General features: G+C 45.0%; 1 protein-coding gene across 3 annotated transcripts; it reads left to right on the forward strand.

Moving 5' to 3' along the window:
* Positions 1 to 827: 827 nt before the first annotated feature.
* LOC109907717 (protein TASOR) lies at positions 828 to 26,553 on the forward strand. Of its 3 annotated transcripts, none has more exons than XM_020505862.2 (20): positions 828 to 1,251; positions 8,326 to 8,471; positions 8,762 to 8,854; positions 9,065 to 9,137; positions 9,653 to 9,744; positions 11,395 to 11,689; positions 12,213 to 12,318; positions 12,452 to 12,555; positions 13,061 to 13,170; positions 13,702 to 13,774; positions 13,890 to 13,964; positions 14,115 to 14,891; positions 15,697 to 16,004; positions 16,124 to 17,437; positions 18,141 to 18,263; positions 18,654 to 18,813; positions 20,185 to 20,293; positions 24,009 to 24,187; positions 24,342 to 24,476; positions 24,684 to 26,553. In XM_020505862.2, the coding sequence occupies exons 1-20, from the start codon at positions 942 to 944 to the stop codon at positions 26,093 to 26,095; spliced, it is 5,994 nt and encodes a 1,997-aa protein (XP_020361451.2). In that variant the 5' UTR covers positions 828 to 941; the 3' UTR covers positions 26,096 to 26,553. The 3 variants fall into 3 exon arrangements, with proteins under 3 accessions (XP_020361451.2, XP_031649730.1, XP_031649729.1); XM_031793870.1 differs by having other exon boundaries at positions 24,687 to 26,553; XM_031793869.1 differs by having other exon boundaries at positions 15,700 to 16,004.
* The last annotated feature ends 297 nt before the right edge of the window (positions 26,554 to 26,850 follow it).

The raw sequence follows: 26,850 nt of genomic DNA on the forward strand, positions 1-26,850 counted from the left end.
TTTTGTTACATGATTCCATGTGTTATTTCATCATTTTGATGTCTTCACTAATATTCTACAATGTAGAAAATAGTAAAAATGAAGAAAAACCCTTGAATGAATAGGTGTCCAAACTTTTGACTGGTAAAAATATTTAATAATTTTTCCCCCTGTAATACTACTAGCCACTTAGCAATTGTATGAAGTTGTCTTTAGCATGCCCAGACACAGTAGGTTCCCAATCTCCCAAACACATACCTACCTACAAGCAATTTCAGGGTATGAATCAAGTTAGAGTAGCTGGCAAGCTTGGTAGACTTTAGAAAAGCAAGCAATAACTACTTCAGTACCTAATGTACTGAAAAAGACTCACATTCCTTTACATTTTTTATCCAGATTTTAGCAGAGAAGCATATTTAGTTTTTCAAAAATTAACACCAATCAGGAATACAGACAGCTAGAGGTATGCTTAGATATGCAGAAAAATAGACATGTTTTACTTAGAATGATGTATAATGATTATGGCTCTAGATTCCAGGAAAACCCTGTTTCAGGTGTTTGAAAAATGCACAATTCTTCAATTTACAGGTGTGTGTGTGAGTGGGGGGCATTATTGTTGCCCACCTCCAGCCATCCTCACATACTCAGATTTGTGGGGTGCATGACGACCTGGTCATACTCATATGCAGAGTCCCGTTACGAGAGTCAGGAGTTCTACGATTGTCCACAAAGGTAGACGCTCAGCCAGCAGCTGTCTCAAAGAAAGCTATTTGACTTAAGGGCCTGTAGGAGGCGCGGCTTTTCTTGAACGTAAACAGAGTGACGACAGCGCTTTGCAGTGGTGGAGAAGAAGGCATACGTCATTCACAATGGCGGAGACAGGGTGAGAAGGAGAGTGTGTTAGTGAAGCGGCGCAGTAACCAACTACATTGCCCGCGAAAGACGCTCACGGTGCCTGAAAAATGGCCCTGAACTCCAAAGTGGAGAGAAAAACGGACATACAGTGTCTGAAGGCCGGCGAGCTCGACGTGGAGAGCGGCGAAAGCAAGAAAAATTCGTGGTCAGCCGCCATCTCGGCCACATCCAACCAAAATGGCGATCAGACTGGATGTGAAGACCGTATAATGCCGGAACAAGAAGCATCTGAGCGGCGGAGGAGCGGGCACACGGACACAAGAAGCTCCAATAATTCACCGCTACCCGGCCAGAGACCGGCTGAACAGTTGCCAAGGAGAAATTTTCAGATACCGAGGAAGATTAAGGAACGGAAAGGTTGTGCCCTTTCTCTACTATTTCCAACAGAGGCTGCCTTGTGTCATAATTCAAGTGCAGCATGTTGCAAACCCGCGTTCCCTACCGGCTGAATTTAGATGGTTGACATGGTAAAATGTGATCCATCTGCAGAGGGTAGCTAGTTTATTGCGCGCAAACCTCGTTATTGCCTTTGTTAACGTAATATCGGTTCCCGTACTCGGTCAGCATTGCAGGTAAGTTTCGGACCAGGCGCAAGGAGGGAAGCACGTGAAGAGACGCAGCCCATCTTGCCTGATTAATCAGACTGATAAGGGAGGGACTATACAGATACTCCCGGGTGCCCAAAATTGATGACGTATGACGCGCAGCGAGAGTTGAGTGGGGACGACGGATTCGGTTCAGTCAGTCATAATGAGCCCCCTGTGGCTAGAAACTTCAGCGTGAATGTGAGACTTATCTACCGGAGGTGGGACTTCGAGTGTTCAGAAACTTTCCGTGTTTGTCAGAGTATTTCCAATAAATAAAAGAAAACCGATTATAAAGGGAAAATCCAAACTATCTTTTTTTTTGTTGACGTTAGTCCATTGTTGGCCTACAGTCCCAAAATGTTTTGCATATCCTCAGTCAGTTTCAAGATATTTGACTTTCAAGAAGCAAAGAAATTTGGTGAAAATCACTCAAATAAATGTGCTTTAGCTGTTATCCTGGCCTGATATTGGCTACACCATCTAGCTCAGGGATGGGCAACTTTTTAAATGTTCATTTATTTAACAGTTAAGAACATTCGTATTTACAATGATGGCCTGAAGGGGAACAGTGGCTTAACTGCCTTGTTCAGGGGCAGAACAATTTTCTTTATCTTGTCAGCTTGGGAATTTGATCCAGCAACCTTTCGGTTACTGTCCGAATACTCTAACCACTACGCTACCTGGGGATAGGGGCTACTCAGTTCATCATGAGGGGTCAAAGTGACTCGTGGGTCTGTACCCACACATGCAATCAGAGCTGTTCCTAGCCTTTTGTTGGGCCTCTCCTTCACCCACCATGCGAGCAAAACATTAAAATAAAAAAATCTCTCTGTAAGAGTTAATTTATTGCAATTCTACACATTTTGACATGGGGTGTGGAGAATACTTCTGAAGTAAGTTTGCCGCAATTCTACACTGCAACTTTTCTTTGACTAATTTCATGGGGTGGAGAGAATGGTTGTCAGTTTTAAAGCACATTTCTGGCAATTCTACAGATTTTTCCATAGGGTGGGAGAGTGACTAACAAAATCAATGGGGGCCTGCGGTCAGAATTCGACCATTATTACTACAAGTTTAGATAGCTGGCTAGACTAACTTACCAATCTAAAAACATTTTAGCTGACCTGAACTATTTGATTGACAAAAGAGAAACTGCTGATGCACAACCAAATTTTGAAATTGCACCTTGTGTATTCTACTATCTTAGCTCTCAACAAAATAATTTATAAAAAAAAATATTCTGAGTTCTCCATCTCTGATCTAGCTACCTTCCACTCCTTACTGCAGGACAGAAGTGCCTGGCAAGCGCGTGCAAACTCTCCCCATTTGACGGTGACATTCAGATGGTTACTATAAATATTACAAGTTATTTCTCATGTAGGCTGCTATCCCACTATAAATAAAATCAAGTGGGATGGAACAAATTGGCCACTAGCTACCACAAGTGATGCAGCAGGCACTGCATCTCAGTGCTAGAGGCGTCACTACAGACCCTGGCTGTATCACAACCGGCCGTGATTGGGAGTCCCATAGGGCGGCACACAATTGGCCCAGCATCGTCTGGGTTAGGGTTTGGCTGGGGTATTCTGTCATTGTAAATAAGAATTTGTTCTTAACTGACTTTCCTGGTTAAATAAATGTTAAATACAAATAAATGATACAGCTGCCCAGTGGGAAGCACCAGTGAGAATTGCACCGCGATACAACACCGTTGTACTGTCATTCACACCGGCTTTCTGTAACGTTAGCTAATTGGCATGTCATGGTGATGTCCAGATGGTGACCAATACTACAAGTTATTTCTCCCTCACCCATCGAAATAAACTTCACTTTCTTTGACAAGTTTGAACTAGCGTCATGCTTCTGTGGTTGCCAGTTAGCCAGCATAAACTATATCTGGGAAGGGCTCATCAGGACGACTGACTGAACCGAATCCATTTGTCTCCAGTTGACTCTCAGCTGTGCAACATACGTCATCAATTTTGGCACTAGGCGTGTCCGTATAGCCTCTCCCGACTGATACAATGGATAACGTGCATAAAGATGGCAGAATTCCAATATGTCTTTGTTTTAGCACCATCTACTGAGTTTTTAAACTATGGCGTGCGATATGGTTCAATGTGCCAATAAATCCACACAATCTACTTTTTAGATTTTCAAATTGGCCGCGTCTTGAAAATAAAATTGTAATCACGTATACTCTGCTAATGACCAAACAAAAAAAGAGTAACTGAGAACTTAGCAAAACAAGGAATTTGTGGTAAATGCATTGGGGCTGCCATCTTTGAGCACTTCCGCTATTGAATTGGTATACAGTCTGAAACAGGAGTGCAAAATCGTGGAAATGTTTCTTACAAACCAGAATGTTTAATCAAATTAAACTGGTTGTCTGTGCGGTTGGTCCTTCAGCTGGACATGCAAAACCATGTAAACATTCTGTCTTGTAAGGAACATTTCCATGATTTTGCACTTCTATGTTTCAGGCTATATACCAATTTAATTCTGTATCACAGTCTGATTAATCAGCCAACTGCCCATCAAGCCTCCATATTCCTTGGGTCTACACAGGCTGATGTGGAGAGAAAAAGTAGTTTTGATGATGGTAATTCAGCCGAGGACCCAATTTGAAGGCTTTTTGGTGGAAAATGACTATAGTGGTGAAGTCCACTCGGTTGCACAAACACTACACCCATCTAGACTGGTTACCATGGCCCTTCAGTGAAGCTTCAAAGATAGTCAGCCGTCGTCCCTTGTCTTCCATAATCGGTATCAAATCTGTGAAGATAAGTCATTCCCGTGCTCACTCGAAATAGTGAACCCATTGGCAATCCAGGAGTGTAGCCATACTGGGAGAAGCTGCCAAGGACTGTTTTGGTATTCGCTAGCTATCTAGGCTAGTTCATTATTCAGATGGGTTACTGTGCTGTTATTGGGCTTTTACATCAACCTTTTTTGGCGTCAGCATGCTTCAGTTCGGATGGCGCTTACTCGAACCGAACAAATGTGCTGGCATACTCCTTTAAAAGACCTTCGCTTGAAAAAATGCAATAGTACTGTTTGTCCATTTTTGAGACGCCCTAGCCAAAATGGTCAGAATTAGTTTAAGATATCTCAAGAAATCTGTCATTCATTTTGAGCTGTTTGCCGAGGAGATCTTAGTCGCACAATTTTATATCTAACAAAGATGTTTGGTTCAGTATTTCTCAATGAAAAAATTAACATGAGAACAAGTTGTCTCTCGTTGAATGACAACAGACTTTATTGAAGAATCTCTACTGTTAACCAGTCACCGACAAAGGGGTGTAAACTTCGGCTTGCCTCCAGAAAAAATGTTTTAAATAAATAACAAAAACGTCACAATCTTGTCATAATATATGCACAAACTGTTTCGTCTGGGGAGCATGCGGACGACTTTAGACCACAATGCAATGGACACCACCATGGGCAGTGGAAGCCTGTTTTGTCAAGGGTCCACTGCTTGGATTGTCATCGGAAAGAATTACAGCTATGCAATGGTGCCTGCTATATTCACAGGTTGTATGTGTTTGGTTTTGTAGTTGGGAAGATGCAGAATTATGATGGCACAGCCTGCAAAGTTCATACAAGTTGCTCTCATGGGCATATAGCTACAGTGGGGAAAAAAGTATGTAGTCAGCCACCAATTGTGCAAGTTCTCCCACTTAAAAGATGAGAGGCCTGTAATTTTCATCATAGGTACACTTTATTTTGGCCCATTCCTCCATGTAGATCTCCTCTAGAGCAGTGATGTTTTGGGGCTGTTGCTAGGCAACACAGACTTTCAACTATGACAGACTAAATGAGAAAAAAAAATCCAGAAAATCACATTGTAGGATTTTTAAATGAATTTATTTGCAAATTATGGTGGAAAATAAGTATTTGGTCAATAACAAAGTTTATCTCAATACTTTGTTATTTACCCTTTGTTGGCAATGACAGAGGTCAAACGTTTTCTGTAAGTCTTCACAAGGTTTTCACACACTGTTGCTGTTATTTTGGCCCATTCCTCCATCTAGATCTCCTCTAGAGCAGTGATGTTTTGGGGCTGTTGCTGGGCAACACAGACTTTCAACTCCCTCCAAAGATTTTCTATGGGGTTGAGATCTGGAGACTGACTAGGCCACTCCAGGACCTTGAAATGCTTCTTACGAAGCCACTCCTTCGTTGCCCGGGCGGTGTGTTTGGGATCATTGTCATGCTGAAAGACCCAGCCACGTTTCATCTTCAATGCCCTTGCTGATGGAAGGAGGTTTTCACTCAAAATCTCACAATACATGGCCTCATTCATTCTTTCCTTTACACGGATCAGTCGTCCTGGTCCCTTTGCAGAAAAACAGCCCCAAAGCATGATGTTTCTACCCCCATGCTTCACAGTAGGTACGGTGTTCTTTGGATGCAACTCAGCATTCTTTGTCCTCCAAACACGACGAGTTGAGTTTTTACCAAAAAGTTCTATTTTGGTTTCATCTGACCATATGACATTCTCCCAATCTTCTTCTGGATCATCCGAATACTCTCTAGCAAACTTCAGACGGGCCTGGACATGTACTGGCTTAAGCAGGGGGACACGTCTGGCACTGCAGGATTTGAGTCTCTGGCGGCATAGTGTGTTACTGACGGTAGGCTTTGTTACTTTGGTCCCAGCTCTCTGCAGGTCATTCACTAGGTCCCCCCGTGTGGTTCTGGGATTTTTGCTCACCGTTCTTGTGATCATTTTGACCCCACGGGGTGAGATCTTGCGTGGAGCCCCAGATCGAGGGAGATTATCAGTGGTCTTGTATGTCTTCCATTTCCTAATAATTGCTCCCACAGTTGATTTCTTCAAACCAAGCTGCTTACCTATTGCAGATTCAGTCTTCCCAGCCTGGTGCAGGTCTACAATTTTGACAGCTCTTTGGTCTTGGCCATAGTGGAGTTTGGAGTGTGACTGTTTGAGGTTTTGGACAGGTGTCTTTTATACTGATAACAAGTTCAAACAGGTGCTATTAATGCAGGTAACGAGTGGAGGACAGAGGAGCCTCTTAAAGAAGAAGTTACAGGTCTGTGAGAGCCAGAAATCTTGCTTGTTTGTAGGTGACCAAATACTTTTTTTCCACCATAATTTGCAAATAAATTCATTAAAAATCCTACAATGTGATTTTCTGGATTTTTTTTCTCATTTTGTCTGTCATAGTTGAAGTGTACCTATGTTGAAAATTACAGTCATCTCTCATCTTTTTAAGTGGGAGAACTTGCACAATTGGTGGCTGACTAAATACTTTTTTGCCCCACTGTACATGAATTCTCATTTGATGTTGGATCTAGAATCTAGCCTATTGCTTGATGGATATGTCCCATGCATTATGTGACTAAATAGCCAATTGACCAATTTTCAGAATGCATATGCGTGATGCCAGCTCTGTTGGAAAATAGACTGGTGGATGAAACTTGTTTGAAAATATTTAATCAGCATCATAATTGAGCACAAAGTGCATTGAGAGATCTTGGCCATTTTTGCATAAATATTGAATATAGGGTGGTAGGGTCATTTGGTGATCTGATGAAGTAGCATTAGATGAAGATAGGGAATTGCTATTGGTAGTGGTCCGCATTACAGTGCAGCCCCATCCTATCACTCTTAACAATGGCAACCATTTTGGAAAGTGAAGCTCTTTAGTGTACTAACCATCTTGTATAGTTGGGGCATGTCTGTTGATGTTTTGATATGTTGTCTATCACACTGACCTCGTGTTCTGTGAACATCTGAGTTGTGGTCAATTCAATTTCCATTGGACATGGGACATTCCTCATAGCAATGACATTCCATTTTAGAATAGGACGGAATGAATTGACCCCAACTCTGGATCCCAAATGCCATTTCTTGCCATATTATTTGCCCAATGCGATTTTCCATACCTGGCAATTTATTAAACCTCTCCTCAAATTGTATTTGTCACATGCTTTGTAAACAAAAGGTGTAGACACTGAAATGCCTACATATGAGTCCTTTACCAACAAAGAATTAAAGATGAAATAGTGACACGAGGAATACTGTAAAACACAACGAATAATAACAAGCAAAAATAACATGGCTATACACTGGGAGTACCAGTACTGAGTTGAGATGCAGGAGTACGGGGTTATTGAGGTACATATAGGTAGGAATGAAGTAACAAGGCAACGGGATAGATGGACTGAGCTGTAGCAGTAGTGTATGTGGAGCAGCAGTAGCAGCTGCGTATGTGGTGAGTGTGAAAGTGTGTGTGGCGTCAGTAGGCATGTGTGCGCGTGTGGTGTCATTGTAAGGAAATGTAGTTCATCCTGATTATGCTGCAGCACCATCCTGATATTCTGCAGTGCTTCCAAGCATTACAGACACAACACCACCTCCACAACCCTTATGTGCCCAATCCCAGATCGACCCTCTAGGCACTTGTGTATAAGCAATACGGAGAAGAAAAATCCACCTTGTCACTCGGAGGGAAGGTGGTTTATTAAGCATAATGCTAATACCTGTCTAATCTCTTGACATCTCCATAAAGTGCTTAGATGTAGGGGCAAGCTGTTCAGAATGCATATGCGTGATGCCAGCTCTGCTATGCTATTCCCAAATCGGAGTAAATGGGATTCTGTAAAGAACTGTCATTACAGTGTGAAACATGTTTTTCCAAGTCTGCCCCCTAAACACACTTACTAATCCCTTTTGACAGTTTAAACTGACCAGATACCCAGAAAGTAGCCTATTGAATGCTTAAAAGTAAGAATGTATACAAATGAACAATGCCATCCTGTTCTATGTTGTGCCAACCACATCCCAAACACTAATCCACTGCTTCTCTCCTCCTAGGCCTGTACCAGTTTTTGCCCCCTGACTCCCGGGAGTTTGAGGGCCTTGTGAAGATTCTGTCCTCCTCATACCTGGATGCATCGTCTAGAGGGACATTCTCGTACAGCAAGGCCAGGCTCATTCACAATGAGCTGCTGGAAAAAGAGGTAGCATCAGCAAGCCCCCCCCCCCCCCAGTTAGCCTCTGGCTGTTGTCAATGTTAAGATGTTATTTGAAGTTTTGCAACAGCTCCACTTCCTAATGTTCAAACAAAACACATTACCCACTGCTGATATTGTCCCCAGACTGGCCCGAAATACAAATAGATAATTTTGCACAACCAATAACAAATACGTACTTCATATCTCCTTCACCCACCCACAAAACCAGTGTCCCCTTTATATTGCTGTGCTCACATCTTTTCTCATGATGCCATGGTTTCCTGTGTGTGTGCCAGTTCATTGAGAAGAGGAGGGAGCTAAAGCAGGAGGGCCGTACAGACCCAGAGCTGGTGGAGTCCTACTGCTTCATGTTCCCAGACAAGTCTAAGGTGAGCCTGAGGGCCTGCCTGCCTCACCAGGGCATGTGGTACAGCTCATTGATTTACTACTCTGATCTGATGTTGCTGCTACAGTGAAGTCTGGATCTTTGGATTATGCATTAGGTCTACAATCTGAGTTTTGCTGCTTTACTCCTGGTTTTCCTTTAAAACCATTTTTCTTTCTTTTTTGACTTATAATTTGTGAATTACTTTTTCCAGCTCCCGTTGATTTGTGAGAAGGGTCTGTCCGTGGGACACTCCAGGATCACTGCACTCGGAAATCCAGCAATGGGTGAGTGTGTGTGTGTGCGCCTGTGTACTTATTACCAAATGTCATGCATTATGTTGTTTTTAGGGAGAGTTTGCAAATGTCAAATTTGTGCTGTTCACCTTCTAAGGATTGGACTCAGGAATGACAGCTTTTCTCGCTAATGCACTTGTGTTTTTGGGCCTGGTGTATGTCAGTTTGAAGTTGATCTGCTTTTGAACAAGTTTAATGTTTAATGACTCTCTTTAAATTATGTAAAGCTGTATGCCTCAGCACAGTAAGGGCAGCTTTGTCAACTGATGGACAGCTTAGCATTTCTACCAGATACAGCTACATGAGAAGATACCCAATACATGACCTAGCAACAGCTGAGTATTGTGGAAATATTTATTACAATACATAAACTACACTGCCTCAAACCTCAGTCATAAAATATTAGCCCACACACAGAATTAGATTTGCCAAAAGTGAAAGTTGTTTATGAATTGTTTTTGTCTCATTAGTTTGTGCTTGACATTACTTTTGTTTTGTCATTTCAGGTGTTTATCTGTCCAAATTCTCTGATTTGCTTCAAATGAACCCGTTTGAAGCAGGAACCTGTGGAGACATTGTTGTATTTAAAGTCATGAGGGTAAATAAATGTCCTATCTAACTTGAAACTATATGTATCTTATGAATACCTAGAAAATAGTTGCTTACATTGCTACAGCCTAGCGTTGAGTGCAACCAACATCACCTTTCGGCGAAATTCGCCGTTTTGAATCCAAAATAGGTGACCTATGTGATTCGTGTAGATCAGATGAGAAAAGTTTTTTTGGGGGGGGCTTTGGATCACTACTGGCTGTAAGCAAACGAGTGATACGCATTTGAAGCAATACTGGCTGTATCCAAGGCTCAGCCAATCATTCACATAACGAGGGGGGGGGGGGGGGGTGAGAAGGTGATGAAGCTACTTCATGAGCTGTAACTGAAAAACAACTGGCATTTGGAAAGTTTGAGGGAGAATAAGTGTGGTGGAATAAGTATTGTTAGCGTTAGGGTAAGTATCTTTCTAGCTGGATCGAATTCTCCGTTAACTAGCCAGAGAAATGTTGAGCAACATTAGCCAACTGACCAAATAATTGAGTTTATGGTGTGAAAATTAGCTGGCTAATAAAGTCAGACAGCTAACTAAGGTTATAACATCAGATGCGCAAGCGTTAGTAACCTAACCAATTCGCTATAGTATTAACTGGTATACGACTCCTTGCCATTCCTCAAGTTATAACGCGTTAGTTGCTCACTGGACCCAGGCAATCTGTGAACTGTTAACTAGCTAACGAACTAACTACTATCTGTGAAATTATGTTTTCCGTCTAATGCATGTGGTTCATTTTCAGAATGTGGGAGTTAGGTGCAAATGATGAGTTGCTTGTTAAACAAGTTGATTCAGGGATGAAGTGTAGCTGGAGCTGGGCCTGGCTTAAGCTGGATGCCACTATAGAGGTGAAAGGAACACCACACACACGTTCCCTCTTTTTCAATAAAGTGGATTAAAAGGGGTATGCCAGGTGTACTCTGCCTGAAAGAGACCAATTATGCCAACAAAGGGTATCATGCTCTGCTGGCACATTGTAGAACAGATGTACGTCCACAGGCAGAAAGTGTACAATGTAATAATGTGTAGCCCAAAGATATTGCTTTTGTGTTGAACTTGACAGTAACACTTGTGTGTGAGTGAGGGTGGGATTGTTAAACGTTTTATTCGGTAAACGTTATTTTTTCACCTTGTGCACTTGATCAATGTCTACTATAGAGGCCACTATAATAGAGCAAAAATAGAATGCCTGTTTGTTTCATTCTACTTCTACTTTAAGATTTTTTTCCCCCCAAGTGCAATATTTAGATGTGTGTGTGGTCACAAGCGTTCTATTATAAAGGCTGTCATGGCTAACTGCCATATTAGTGTATTGTTTTTTTCTTAAGACTTGAGTGTCATTTGCAGTAAAGTATAGGCAACAAATAACATTGAATTGCTTTCATTATTTTTTTTTGCTGTGAGTTAGGTTCACATTAACCACTTTTTATTTTACACACAGAGACTGATCATGTAGATCATATTCTTTGTTTAATTATTTAAAACATGCATTTCCCCCTAGCAGGGATTTTTTGCATGTTTCAATGCAAAAGAAAGTGTCGCCTTTTTGGGCCCTCACCAGTTTGCATCCCTGCAACATATACCAGCCTGTATACCACACCAGTTTAAATGATCTGTAACCCATTAAGTGTGTTTGTCCCTCAGGGCCGGCTGAAGAGCATCTTTGAGAACATGCCCAAAAGTGTACTGGACCCCACGCCCAAGTTTGACTGTCATGTCTCTAAGAACGCCACACGGGTCACTTCCCTGCTGTCATACAGGGCCTTTGAGCTCACGCAGCAGTATTTCTATGAGTTTGCTTTTGATGAGATCAAGTCTCGGCCCAGGCATGTGTGTCCATACGCTGTGGTGTCCTTCCAGTACAAAGGCAAGGAGTCTGCTGCTGCACCTATGGCTGCACACAGGTTCAACAGCACTGTCTGTGAAGGAGGAAGCAGAAGTACGCTCCCATTTCTTCTTTTTCACATTATCTCTCTGCTTTAATGTGTTTGTACTGAAGGATTTAGTAATTGTAGAGGTGAAAGTATTGTACCACTACCACATATCTACAGTACTAAATCCATGTGCATGAATAGTGCGCATGTTGTGTGTGTATGCATGTGTGGGGCAGCAGATAGCCTAGTGGTTCGAACGTTGGACTAGTAACTGAAAGGTTGCAAGATCGAATCCCTGAGTTGACAAGGTTAAAATCTGTCGTTCTGCCCCTGAACAAGGCAGTTAACCCACTGTTCCTAGGCCATCATTGAAAATAAGAATTTGTTCTTTGCTGACTTGCCTAGTTAAATAAAAAAATAAAAACTGTCTGTGCTAATGTTTGTTTTTAAGTAGGTATTGTAGTTTGATAGCTAGCTTGTATGTTGGCTGACTATGTCCATATTTAACCTGTGACTGGGGCCATTGTTTCTATTGCAAATGTAAAGTGTTTTGAATGCACTTTAAATAAAGTTTAATTTGCCTGTCAGGGAGGAGTAGCTACACTGTGTGGAGTGGGCCGCTGGTGAACAAGGGACAGGAGTTGTGCCAGGTGTGTCTGTGCTCCTCTACACGCCATTTCCTCCCTTTCAAACTGTGAGTACCCCTTTATTATCTATACACGTATTTATTTCTATAACTAAAACATGGCTGTCAGTTGTAATTCATAGTTAATAAACATTAAGTTATATAATAAGTAGATTAACAGGTGTGTGTGTTCTATTTGCAGAGCGGAGAAGTTGGAGATGAGTATGGGGATGCAGCTGGACCAGGTGAAGAGGAAGATTCCCTCTGTTCTGTTTTCCTGGGACACCTACAGCGGAACACGAGAAGGTCAGAAACACTCCATACCTCTATAGCCTTACTGCTAGTTTGGCTCATCTATTCTCTGACGAAGACAGCAGTACATAGGCATAGAACGGGGGTGTCAAACTAATTTTGCCCCTGGGGCCTCATTTGGTCTTCAACGAGGTCGAGAGGCCACACTGAAAATACATATTTCTTTGCAATCAACATTTAAAAAAGAAATTGTCCTCTCTGTCCATCATTCTTGGAATTTTTGATGCTCCCTGACTGTCTAGCTTTCATTTCGGTGATTATTAGCAAGCTGGACACAGTCAAGAAACGGTGGACCATTATATCTGCACAGTTTCGATTTGGTTTGAGTCATTGTTTGACACCCCTGCTATAGAATGGCAACAGCAACAACAACACTGAATCTGACTAACAACAATGTAGGAACTGTCACCCGGAGTCTTGATATCACTGTGTAGGTGTTTTTTGTGTGTGTTTTTTTTATACCAAAGTGTGTGTGTGTGTGTGTGTGTGTGTGTTTCAGTGCTAAAGTGTGGGATGTACTGCAGCCTGTTTGAGGTGGTGGATGGGAAGGGAAAAGCGAGCACCAGCACTTTATCAGGACTAATACACAAACTGGAGAGAGAGAGGATGGTGAGTCACTCCCTGACTGTCCCTCTCGTGGATGTTTAATCAAGAAAGATAATACAGAATTATATATTTACAATTCAATGAAATGTACCTTGCATCAGCAAAAATCCTTAACGGGACATAAAAATAACACCTGACAATGTACAAACACATATAAGGGTTGGGGACTGTGCAGGGGACTACAAGTGATTAAAGAACATCACGTCACAGTTGAATGGTTACACATGAAGACTAGAAAAGGAGTGGGGAGGGGGATGCGGGGATGGATCATAGTGTCATACAGTACATCCTCCCAGTCTTCCATTTGGTCCCCCGTGATGTTTGAAATGTGGAGCAGCTAAATTGTTCAATTACCTAGAAGGGGCGCTGTCATTTGTTCCCCATATTTTTTTAATCGGTAGAGCTAATGAGAATCAGGTAATTCCAATGCTGTAATGTTAAGTCAAGAATAGTGTTGCACAGCTGCAGTGTATGTATGTAAAGTGTTTGTTTAGATGTAGTGAATGTTAACGTCTCGTTTCCTCCCCTGTGTAGGTGCTAGTGAAGCCTTTATTTGATAAAGGCTTTCTCTTCCTCTTGTCATCTACTCAGATGGTCAATCCCAAGGGTACGTCTTGTCTATCTCTTATTACGTCTTTTTCGTTCTCACCTCTCATTTCTCAACTGATCTGACATGTTGTTTGTGTGGGTTATTACCGAGGAAGTTGTTTTGTGTATTCTAGAACGACAGGGGCGGTTTGAAAAGAGCCTGCAGGCACTGTTTATCTTTCAGGAGTCCAGGGGAGTCATTAAGTACAGTAAGTATTCTAAAATATCCTTCTTCAAACCACAGTTGCAGCTTATTTTTCCTTGATATGTGATTTCTAGTAAGAGCCTTTTATGTGCACCTTATGCACTTTTAACCACTACCTCCATTGACCATGTCCCTGCTGTCATTCTTCCCCCAGAGCAGGAGCCCCTGTCATCTGAGCCTCAGCCCCCCCTCTTGGTCTCCATGGAACCATTCATCCCAGCCCTGCACTATGCCCTGCTGAAGATGCGCTCCACCCCCGACATCAAGCACCTCAGCACCGGGGTGGAGCGCCAGGCCCTAGACTACCTGACCAGGAGGGACAGTGTCAGGGCCTTCCTTGTCCCCGAGTACCAACAGAACCTGGATGAGAGGGGCAGCATGCATCCCGCGCCCCGTCCCAAATCCAACATGGAGGGTCTGCTACGCTCCTACCTGCATGGTCCCTCCTCGGCTTACGTCCTCCCCATGGTCAAGGCCAGGGACATGATGGATAGGATCAACCAGCCCCCGTCTGCCCCGGCACCCACCACCACGGACTACAGCCCTGTGTCAGACTGGGGGGGCTCAGGAGGGTCGGACAGACCAGAGAGGCAGCCTCCAGAGAGCAGTAGCAGTAGGAGGAGAGGGGGGCCTTCCCAGACCCAGGCCCATTCTAACGGGGCTGCAGCAGGGACAGGGGCCCCTCCCCAGAGGTCCAGGCTAGCCCAGAGTGATTATGATAAGGAAAAGATGAAACAGCTTCTGAAGCTGATCCAGCTGCATAAGAAGGCCCTTGTGAAGGAGCCAGGGGAGAAGGAGAGGGACGAGGGGGGTGATGATGGGTCCTGGGAGGGCCCCCATGGCCTGAAGAGAAAACTAGAGGAGGACGAATCAGGAGCCATGTATAAATATCTACGGGGAGCCCACTTCAGCAACGGAGAGCCCAGTAGAGGTGAGCCTGTAACGTGTGTTTGTGTGAGAGAGCGGGATGGTGTGGGAGGTAGCAAAATATTGTATGAGAGGGGCCTCCCGGGTGGCGCAGTGGTTAAGGGCGCTGTACTGCAGCGCCAGCTGTGCCATCAGAGACTCTGGGTTCGCGCCTAGGCTCTGTCGTAACTGGCCGCGACCGGGAGGTACATGGGGCGATGCGTAATTGGCCGGTAGGGATGTCCTTGTCTCATCGCGCACCATCGCGACTCCTGTGGCGGGTCGGGGCGCAGTGCACGCTAACCAAGGTTGCCAGGTACACAGTGTTTCCTCCGACATATTGGTGCGGCTGGCTTCCGGGTTGGATGCGCGCTGTGTTAAAGAAGCAGTGCTCCCGAGCCCGTACGGGAGTTGTAGCGATGAGACAAGCTAGTAGCTACTAAAAACAATTGGATACCACGAAATTGGGGGGTAAAAATTTGTTTAAATGTTGTATGAGAGAATGAATGAGTGAGTTGGTGTGGGAGAGAGTGATAGGTGGGTGTCGGTGTGTGCAAGACTGAAGAATAAGGGAAAGAACAAGTGTGGGAGGGAGTCATAAGTTTGGTAGGTCAGTAGTGTTTAATAATAATAATAATAGTGTTTTAACATTTATACGCCAACCAAAGAGAAAATATTGATTTCAGGTTCTGATTTAACATTTAAATCTAGGCCTATATAGTCAATAATATCCTTTCTAACCTTTCCGTGTGTGTACTATAGAAGCCTACCGTATAAACCTGGTAAGTGAGGCTACATCCATCCTAACCAAACTGTCTCCGTCCTCCCAGTAGCCCAGGGGGAGGAGGAGGGGGAGGGTGGGAACTACAACCTGGCAGCAGTAATGGAGAGTATGGGGATCTACAACACTGACCTGAGGGACAGGGGCAACTCCTCTCAGGCCTCCTCAGCCAACGAGACCCAGCACCTGCTCAAGATCCTGCTCTCCACCCTCAACAAGGCCATGGCCCAGGGTGCTGCCGCCACCGACCTGCCCGACCACGGGGAGCCCACCACGGGCACGGCCAGTATGGAGAAGCCCCTGGCTGGAGTGCCATACGCAGGGCGAGTGGAGCAGGCCCGACAGGACTGCCTGGAGGTGAGATGTTTGTGAGAAAAAATGAAGTACGGACTCAGACATTTTGAATGTACTGAATCCTCTGGTGTTGTGATGGAGTATTGTGACTAACCATGGTGATGGTGGTGGTGTTTGTTTAGGAGCAGACGGAGTGCAGTCTGGCCAGCCTCTTCAGCCCCGACTCTCCAGGAGAACTACACCACAGCTCAGAAAATCCACCTCTCACCTTGGATCTGGCCTCTCACACAGACAAACATTTCCCCTTCCTTGATGCTCTGACTGACGGCCACCTGGAGCAGAAGAGAGGTCTGGAGGGGGGTGAGAGAGGTCAGAGTGGTGACTCCCTTGAGCGGGAGACTGTTACGAGGCAAGCCTCTATAGAAAGGGTAGCCAGTGGGGCTTCCTTGGAGAGGGCTCTGAGGGGAGCCTCTCTGGAAAGGGACAAGGTTCTTAGAGGAGCCTCCCTGGAAAGTGAGAGGGTAGCCAGGGGCACCTCCCTAGAGAGGGACAGCAAGGTGGAGAGGCCAGCCAGGCTGTCCAGCACTCTGGACACCATCATTAGCCAGGGGCTCCACTGCCTCTCCAACTCCATCCAGGGCCTCATGGAGACCCAGAGGATCTACTACAACTCCCAGTTGTCCCCACGGCTGCCCCAGCGCCTCGCCTGGCAGCCCAACAGCTCTTTCTCAGACTTTGTGGCACCCTATGTCGTGTCTGTCCCTGTCCAGGGCCATGTCAACACCCTGTGTGAGAGGATGGGCCGACTGGTGCCCCAACCCCGCCACACTGACTCTGCTAAAGCGCATGGGACTCGTTCTACCCTCTGTGCTCCCCTCACAACTGTGCCACCTCCTCCACATGCTCTCACCCCCGCCCCTCCCATGCCCTCTCTCCCCCCACCTCCTCATCACATCCACCTCACCCCTAACCCTCCTATTCTCACTCTCCCTTCCCCACCCCATTCCCTCACTTCCATCCCTCACCTTCCACCCCCAACTGCCCTCGTCCACCTCCCTGACCCTGTACCCATCACGTCCCCCACCCCCAAGCATGTCCCCAAAACCAAAGCACAGCCCCCTCAGGATAAGAGCGCCTCTTCCTCCCAGAGCCGGCACAAACTTGGTACGGTCAAACAGCCACACAAGAACCCCTCCGCAGCACAGAAGCCCTCCACGAAGAGGAAGTTTGAGCCATCTTCCTCAGAGTGTGAGATCTACTCCCCTTCCCAGGCCACCATGGGCTCCCCAGAATGCACCCCAACCCGGCCTAAACAAGCCCCTCTCACAGCCCCCTCTCCCCTGACCCCGGCCTCAGCCGCTGGACTACTGATAGGCCAGCTGAAGCCTGAGGTGTTCAGCAGCCTGGTGGAGATCTTCAAGGACGTGCAGAAGAACACGGTCAAGTTTTACATCCACTCTGGAGATGAGGAGAGTGACATCTGTGTGGAGATCAAGGTACTGTAGGCCTCACTTATGATTAGCACCGATGTTGTCAATGTTTGCCCACAGATGAACTCCTTCTCACCAATGATTGAGCTAACGCTTCACCAATACCTTTATCCAAAGTTTCTCTGTCCACTGTAAATATCGCAGATTAGCATTTTTCATCATGAATGTTGTTCTGGGGGCAGCTCTGCAGAGTGGCTACTTGCTGGCACAGCTAGTCATAAAATTAACTTTTAAACCTAACCTTAACCACACCGCTAACCCTAATGTCTAACCCTAACCTTAAATTAAGACCAAAAAGATAATTTTTACAATATAGCCAATTTTGACTTTGCAGATGGCCCATCTCGTTGAAATCGCTCAGTTCTGCCTTCAGGACAAGACTCGTCCCAATAAATGTCAACCTGCATCATTATCTGCATTGTGAATGGTCACTCAGTGGCTTACTTGTCAAGAGTTCCCTCATGTTGTTGATCTACAAACATCATTAAAATAACTTTCTCCTCTGGAAGACGAGCAGAGTCCCACTTCATTGTATTCTCCTTGTTTTACTGCAGAACACTACTGCCATTAAAAAAACTGTTTACAATATTGCACGACTCCTCTTTCCCTCATTCCCTTATCTTCACCATGTCAATTTGGTTTTGTGATGTGTGTCGATGTCTTTGATCCTGTTCTAAAGCCCTTATTTCTGTCTCTCACCCTGTGACAGGAGTATTTGATGAGCCTGGGTAACACAGAGTGTAACCCCCAGACATTCCTGGAGAAAAACAGCAATCTGGATAAACTGCTCATCATCATTCAGAACGAGGACATCTCTTCCCACGTTAACAAGGTAACATCATCATTATCGGCTGACTGACTGCCTGATTGACTGGCTGGCTGCTAGGATGAGTCATCATCGCCACGGCACCAGACTGTCCAGAGAGAATTCTCATTAGCCCCCCAGAAAAAAATCTGAAATAATGAAATTCTAATTGGACCTGTGGAATAGATTTTTAAATCCAACAAAAAACATGGGTGCAGCACAGAGATAAACATAGTGTCATTCATTGAATATGTAGGCAGAGCTGGAAGACATGCTCTTCGCGGTAACTAGTCTGGCCATGGTCATTGTCTCTTTTTCACACAAATGTACATTTCAATGTTAAGTGTTGAGGATGAATTTAAAGCTGTATGTATGTGTCTTATTTAATGATTTATTATGAACCATTCCCCCTGTCAGATCCCAGCCCTGGTGTCGTTGAAGAAGCTGTCCATGGTGAGCTTTGCTGGAGTGGACAGTCTAGACGATGTGAAGAACCACACCTACAACGAGCTCTTTGTCTCTGGAGGATTCATCGTATCTGACGAGTTTGTCCTCAACCCAGACTTCATAACTCACGGTGAGCCGCCTAAATTGGTCTCCGCAAATCTCCTTAACAGTCATTGTTAACAGTCACGTGGGTTCCACGTGTGAATATCTTGAGTTTTCGGTCACCGGTCCTTTCCATGAAGTTGGATAAATGCCATCGTTAGAGGATTTTGAAATAACATGCAGCTATACTATATAAACTCAGCAAAAAAATAAATGTCCCTTTTTCAGGACCCTGTCTTTCAAAGATAATTCGTAAAAATCCAAATAACTTCACAGATCTTCATTGTAAAGGGTTTAAACCCTGTTTCCCATGCTTAAACCATAAACAATGATTATGCACCTGTGGAACGGTCATTAAGACACTAACAGCTTACAGACGGTAGGCAATTAAGGTCACAGTTATGAAAACTTAGGACACTAAAGAGGCCTTTCTACTGACTCTGAAAAACACCAAAAGAAAGATGCCTAGGGTCCCTGCTCATCTGCATGAACGTGCCTTAGGCATGCAGCAAGGAGGCATGAGGAATGCAGATGTGGCCAGGGCAATAAATTGCAATGTCCGTACTGTGAGACGCCTAAGACAGCGCTATAGGGAGACAGGACGGACAGCTGATCATCCTCGCAGTGGCAGACAACAACACCTGCACAGGATCGGTACATCCGAACATCACACCTGCGGGACATCACACCACCAGGAACGTTCAATCCCTCCATCAGTGCTCAGACTGTCCGCAATAGGCTGAGAGAGGCTGGACTGAGGGCTTGTAGGCCTGTTGTAAGGCAGGTCCTCACCAGACATCACCGGCAACAACGTCACCTATGGGCACAAATCCACCGTTGCAGGACTAGACAGGACTGGCAAAAAGTGTTCTTCACTGACGAGTCACGGTTTTGTCTCAATTGATAGTGAGAGGACGTTTTTCTTTTGTTTGCTGAGTTTACTCATTAGAAACAGTATTTGGTCAGATTTTCTACCGTTAGAATTCCATTGTTGCTTATGTACCATGCAGCTGCCATTACTGGGGTGGCAGGGTAGCCTAGTGGTTAGAGGGTTGGACTATTAACCCAAAGGTTGCAAGTTTGAATCCCAGAGCTGACATGATACAAATCTGTCGTTCTGCCCCTGAACAGGCAGTTAACCCAATGTTCCTAGGCTGTCATTGAAAATAAGAATTTGTTCTTAACTGACTTGCTTAGTTAAATAAAGGTAAAATAAAAAAATTAAAAACATTCTGGTAAGTAAAGTGTTCATAGATTGACTACATAGCAGAAGGGCATAAGCCATGTGTTTTTTTTGGGAGGGGAAAAGAGTGAACTCTCATGACAGGTCATTTATGTGGGGGGCGGGGGGGGGCAGTACGAGTATAAAGTGTTGTGTGTTATTGTGTTTCCTGTGCAGACCGGTTGCAGGCATTCCTGGGGTTCCTAGAGGAACAGAGCTCTCCAGAGAACCCCTGGCAGTGGAAGATCCACTGTAAGTCCCAGAAGAAACTCAAAGAGCTGGGCAGGTCAGTAATTACCTCCACTATTACCATTGAGCATGGCCATCTGCATAGGTCTATGTCAAGCCATTCAGTAACATCGTCCAGCCCATACAAAGACTGGTAAGAAAGTCTATCAACCAATAAGGAACGTTTCTGGGAGGTTCAAAGTAGTAATAGTGGTGACGTTTATAACGCTGAGAAAAAGAAAAAAAACATTATTAAACATAGGACATGATATCATGCTCTCATCAATAACTTTTTCTTTTTTTTCATCTTATGTATTTAGATTTTTTTAGTATTTATTTTATTTAGTTAACCTTTTTTTAACTAGACAGGTCAGTTAAGAACAAATTCTTATTTACAATGACGGCCTACCAAAAGGCCTCCTGCGGGGACGGGTGCTGGCATTTTCAAAAAAATTATACTCAAAAAAAATTCTGGACAAAACACCACGACAAGAGAGACAACACTACATAAAGAGAGACCTAAGATAACAGCAAGTCAGCAACACATGACAACAACATGTTAGCAACACATGACAACAACATGTTAGCAACACAACATGGCAGCAGCACAAAACATGGTACGAACATTTATTGGCCACAGTCAACAGCACAAAGGGCAAAAAGGTAGAGACAACAATACATCACGCAATGCAGCCACAATTGTCAGTAAGTGTGTCCATGAATGAGTGTTTGAATGAAGAGCTTGAGATAAAACTGTCCAGTTTGAGTGTGTGTTGCAGCTTGTTCCAGTCGCTAGTTGCAACGAACTAAAAATACAAGTGACCCAGGGATGTGTGTGCTTTTGGGACCTTTAACCGGGGCTCCCAAGTGGCGCAGCGGTCTAAGCCACTGCATCTCAGTGCTTGAGGCGTCACTACAGACACCCTGGTTTAATTCCAGGCTGTATCCCACCCGGCTTTGATTGGGAGTCCCATAGGGTGGCGCACAATTGGCCCAGCATCGTCCGGGTTTGGCCAGTGTAGGCCGTCATTGTAAATAAGAATTTGTTCTTAACTTCTCTGGGATATGAACTGAACAACAGCCAGTGAAATTGCAGGGTGCCAAATTCAAAACAACAGAAATCCCATAATTAAAATTCCTCAAACATACAAGTATTATACACCATTTTAAAGATAAACGTCTTGTAAATCCAGCCACAGTGTCTGATTTCAAATAGGCTTTTACTGCGAAAGCACACCAAATGATTATGTTAGGCCAGCACCTAGTCATAGAAAACCATAGAGCCATTTTCCAGCCAAGGAGGGGGCTCACAAAAGTCAGAAATAGCGATTAAATTAATCACTAACCTTTGATCTTCATCAGATGGCACTCACAGGACTTTGTTACACAATAAATGTGTGTTTTGTTCAATAAAGTTAATCTTTATGTCCAAAAACCTCATTTGAAATTGGTGTGTTATGTTCAGAAATGCATTGTCTCAAACAAACATCCTGTGAAAGTGCAGAGAGCCACATCAAATTACAGAAATATTCAAAATAAACATTGATAAAAGATACAAGTGTTATGCATGGAATTATAGATAAACTTCTCCTTAAATGCAACCGCTGTATCAGATTTCAAAAAGGCTTTACGACGAAAGCACACCTTGCGATTATGTTAGGTCAGCACCTAGCCACAGAAAAACATACAGAGCCATTTTCCAAAGAAGGAGAGGTGTCACAAAAGTCAGAAATAGCGTTATAAATATTCACTTACCTTTGATGATCTTGATCGGAATGTACTCCCAGGAACGCCAGTTCCACAATAAATGGTTGTTTTGTTCGATAATGGTAAACCATTTCGAATCCCATCGTACCTTCTCCACTATGCAATCTGGTTTCCGAGCTGATCATGGGTGCACCTCAGCCACGCTCAAGGTCCTAAACGATATCATAACCGCCATCGATTAAAGACAGTACTGTGCAGCCGTCTTCATCGACCTGGCCAAGGCTTTCGACTCTGTCAATCACCACATTCTTATCGGCAGACTCAATAGCCTTGGCTTCTCAAATGACTGCCTCGCCTGCTTCACCAACTACTTATCAGATAGATTTCAGTGTGTCAAATCGGAGGGCCTGTTGTCCAGACCTCTTGCAGTGTCTATGGGAGTGCCACAGGTTTCAATTCTCGGGCCAACTTTTTTCTCTGTATACATCAATGATGTCGCTCTTGCTGCTGGTGATTCTCTGATCCACCTCTACGCAGACGGCACCATTCTGTATACATCTGGCCCTTCTTTGGACACTGTGCTAACAAACCTCCAAACGAGCTTCAATGCAGTACAACACTCCTTCCGAGGCCTCCAACTGCTTTTATATGCAAGTAAAACTAAGTGCATGCTCTTCAACCGATTGCTGCCCGCACTGTCCCGCCCGACTAGCATCACTACTCTGGACGGTTCTGACTTGTGAATATGAAGAATATGTGGACAACTACAAATACCTAGGTGTCTGGTTAGACTGCAAACTCTCCTTCCAGACTCACATTAAGCATCTCCAATCTCCAAAATTAAATCTAGAATCGGCTTGCTATTTCGCAACAAAGCATCCTTCACTCATGCTGCCGAACATACCCTAGTAAAACTGACTATCCTACCGATCCTTGACTTCGGCGATGTCATTTACAAAATAGCCTCCAACACTCCACTCAGCAAATTTGGATGTAATCTATCACAGTGCCATCGGTTTTGTTACTAAAGCATCATGTACTACCCGCAACTCCGATCTGTACGCTCTCGTTGGCTGGGCCTCACTACATATTTGTCGCCAAACCCACTGACTCCAGGTCATCTATAAGTCTATGCTAGGAATTGCCCCTCAGCTCACTGGTCACCATAGCAACACCCACCCGTAGCACGTGCTCCAGCAGGTATATTTCACTGGTCATCCCCAAAGCCAACACTTCCTTTGGCCGCCTTTCCTTCCAGTGCTCTGCTGCCAATGACTGGAACGAATTGCAAAAATCACTGAAGCTGGAGTCTTATATCTGCCTCTCTAAATTTAAGCATCAGCTGTCAGTACAGCTTACCGATCACTGTACCTGTACACAGCCAATCTGTAAATAGCACACCCAACTACCTCACCCCCATATTATTACTTACCCTCTTGCTCTTTTGCACCCCAGTATCTCTACTTGCACATCATCATCTGCACATCATCACTCCAGTGCCTCTATGGCCTATTTATTGCCTACCTCTCTACTCTTCTACATTTGCACACACTGTACATAGATTTTTCTATTGTGTTATTGACTGTACCTTTGTTTGTGTAACTCTGTGTTTGATTTTGTCGCACTGCTTTGCTTTATCTTGGACAGGTCGCAGTTGTAAATGAGAACTTGTTCTCAACTGGCCTATCTGGTTAAATAAAGGTGAAATTTAAAAAATGAGGGCTGCAGTAGATATCTCAGATGAGGGGAGTGAGGCCTAAGAGGGTTTTATAAATAAGCATCAACCAGTGGGTCTTGCGATAGGGAAATACAGAGATGACCAGTTTACAGAGGAATATAGAGTGCAGTGATGTTTCCTATAAGGAGCATTGGTGGCAAATCTGATGGCTGAATGGTAAATAACATCTAGCCTGTCAAGAGCACCCTTACCTGCCGATCTATAAATGATGTCTCCATAATCTAGCATGGGTAGGATGGTCATCTGAATCAGGGTTAGTTTGGCAGCTGGGGTGAAAGAGGAGCGATTACGACAGACAGACATCCCCACCCCCTCTCTCCTCTCATAGGTTGAACAGTGATGCCATGGCTCTTCTGAACCTGCTAACAGCCTATCAGAAGAAGCACCTGGTGGAGTTCCTGCCTTACCACGAGTGTGACGCCCAATCACGTCAGGCCCCTGATCTAGACTGCCTGGTCAAGCTCCAGGCTAACCACACCCAGCACCGCCACATCATCTTCCTCACAGGTATCACCACCATCATAATTTTCACAACATTATCATTTATCATACTCTTCCTCACTCACTGCTTTGAGAATCTCTATAAGGCATTTTTCTGTTTGTAAATCAGGATATTTACTTTTCCAGTTGAGCACCCCTCTTTTGTTGTTTGCCCCTAAAGAGAGGCGGTTTGAGATGTTCCTGCAGTACTCCAGGAACGGCATAGTGATAGCGAACATCGATGACATCATGACAAGTTTTCACAGCCTAATTGGCTGCAGCGATCTGAACGAGCTGCCCACGCCGCCCTCTACTGGTGGGTATCATGAACAATGACTTCACAATTCAAATGCATAATTCTTTGTGATGGCAAGATATTTGTGAACAACATTTTCAAAAACGTGTGGCCAAATGTGAAATATTTTACTATATATATTTACTATACTATATCTATAACCTTTTCCTTCTCTTCCCCTCGTCCCCCCTCTCCTCTCACTTTTTCTCCCCTCTACTCCTCTCTCAGTAGTGCATGACGAGTGTGTAGAAGAGGAAGATATGTCGCTGGACTCTGATGACGACACCCAAAACCAGCTTATCCCCAAGCCCCCTGCCCAAAGCCAGGAGGGGGGAACAGGAGGGGGCATGGGGGACCCAACCCAGCAGCCCCCCTTACCTGAGTCAGACGATTTCCGCCCCCCTCTTCCCGACCAGCTCAACACCCCTGGCCGACACACACCCTCCTCCCTCTCTTACTCCAGCGGCACCGCCAACCTGGCCGACTTCGCTGCTCTCAAATCAGCCATCTCCCAGTTCAAAGCCTCTAACCAGGTTGGGAGGGCAGGCTTGGCGGACGTAGGCAGCACTTCGCCAGGAGCGTTTGCTGTCAACCCCCACCAGAGCTTCCTGTGTCCCTCCACCCAGTGGGCATCCTACTCTGGCTCCTCCGGCTACACGGCCTCCCCGGCCTACCCCGCCTCACCCTGCAGCAGCAACCAAGAACAGGACTACAGACACCCAGCCACAGCACCTACTACAGCCCCAGGCTCCACTCTCACCACAGGGCCTCTGACCAGCCAGGCCCCCCTCACCCTAGCAGACATCCCCCAGCCTCCCCTTCCACCACATCTCACATTGGGTGGGGCTCTGTCTCAGTCATTTAGGATGCCTGGCTCTGATACGGGAGCAACAGGGGTTGGTGTTGGAGCATCGTTCTCTATAGCCAGCAGTACTAGCATTCTGTCAAGCACAGCCATAGAGGTCTCTTCCTTTTCTCCATCCACTGCACTTACATACTCAGACCCTGCTGTTGCCTCCTTAGGCCTGGGCTATTCTCAGAGCGAAATGGCCCAGCTCGGCTACCTGGAAGGGGTCAGCTCCAGCACTAATGGGACCCCCACCCAGCAGGGGGACAGGACACTCAGTGGGCCTGGGGAGAGCCCATGGGGGTTAGGAGGTGGAACACCTAACAGCCAGGGAGGGGCCACGCCTGGCTCTGTTTCCCACAGCAGTCTCACCCAAAGCGGGGAGAGGGAGAGGACAGGCACTCCTGGTGGCAGTACCCCTGGAAGTCAGGGGGGCCGGACTCCAGTGAACAGTATAGAAAGCCTTGGAGCGGGCATGGGTATTGCCTCTGTAGCCACCAGGGGAGGCTCAATAGCTAGGCCAATGCTGCCAATCCTTGGAGGTACTGGAGGTAGTCGAGGCAGCGTGGCCAGTGTACATCCACTCAGCGATGGTCGCTTCAGCTGTATAGGTGCCATGCCTGGACAGATGGATGGGGGTATGGAACGCGGGAGCATGGTTTCTAGGGGAATGGGTCCCGGGTCGTTAGGGGAGTGCCGAGGTAGAGGAGCCCCACCTGGAGGCCCCTGGCCCAGGCCAGGTGAACAAGATTACTACTCAGATTACACATACTCACACAACTACTCCCCCTGAACAGACGATCATAATTATAGAGAGGGGGTAATGGGCACGTCACACTGGTAGAGCTGAATGTACATATTTACTTGTCATAAACACATTGAATTGATACTGGACAGAAGGATCCTGTTTTTTTTTACAAATAAACTTGATACAGGCAGTGCCGAGTGTCGTTACTATCGTGTATAAACGTACGCTCTTTACATGTGAGCCTTTTCAGACCCCTGTTCCAACCACTATATTTATAATTGCCAAGAAATGTAATGACCTTCCACTCTTTTCGGTTTTGTTTTATTTTTTGTTATTTTCGGTTTTAGAACAGTTTCTGAACAAGGGGGAAGAGACTGGCTATTTTTTTTTAAAGAAAAAAAACATAAGTGCAAGGCACTCACTTTTCACTGTTGGTTTTCTTTTTTACATCCTTGGTTGTTCAAAGAAGAATATCTATTAAAATATACATGTTTCAAATCATATGTCGCTTTGATAACTATTAGCATAATCATGATGACTGGCAATCTAAAAGCATGCACCACAGCTGTCACCACTTGTTGAGTTTTATTTTTGTTTCTACACCTGGAGATCAAACCCTTAGGTTCATGATGAGCTAGTTGTCCTGGCAGCTTTTTGGACATATGAGGGTTAGTCTGTCATGGAGGCGTTATAAGCCAATCGATGGGAGCTGCAAATCTGTACTAACAATTTGGTATATAGTGCTCCAATAATCTGAATGACATCTCTTATTGGTCTAATGGAGTCTAGCAACCGCCGGG

The sequence above is a fragment of the Oncorhynchus kisutch genome, linkage group LG17 (genome assembly GCF_002021735.2).
Source record: "Oncorhynchus kisutch isolate 150728-3 linkage group LG17, Okis_V2, whole genome shotgun sequence".
NCBI classification, from domain to species: domain Eukaryota; kingdom Metazoa; phylum Chordata; class Actinopteri; order Salmoniformes; family Salmonidae; genus Oncorhynchus; species Oncorhynchus kisutch.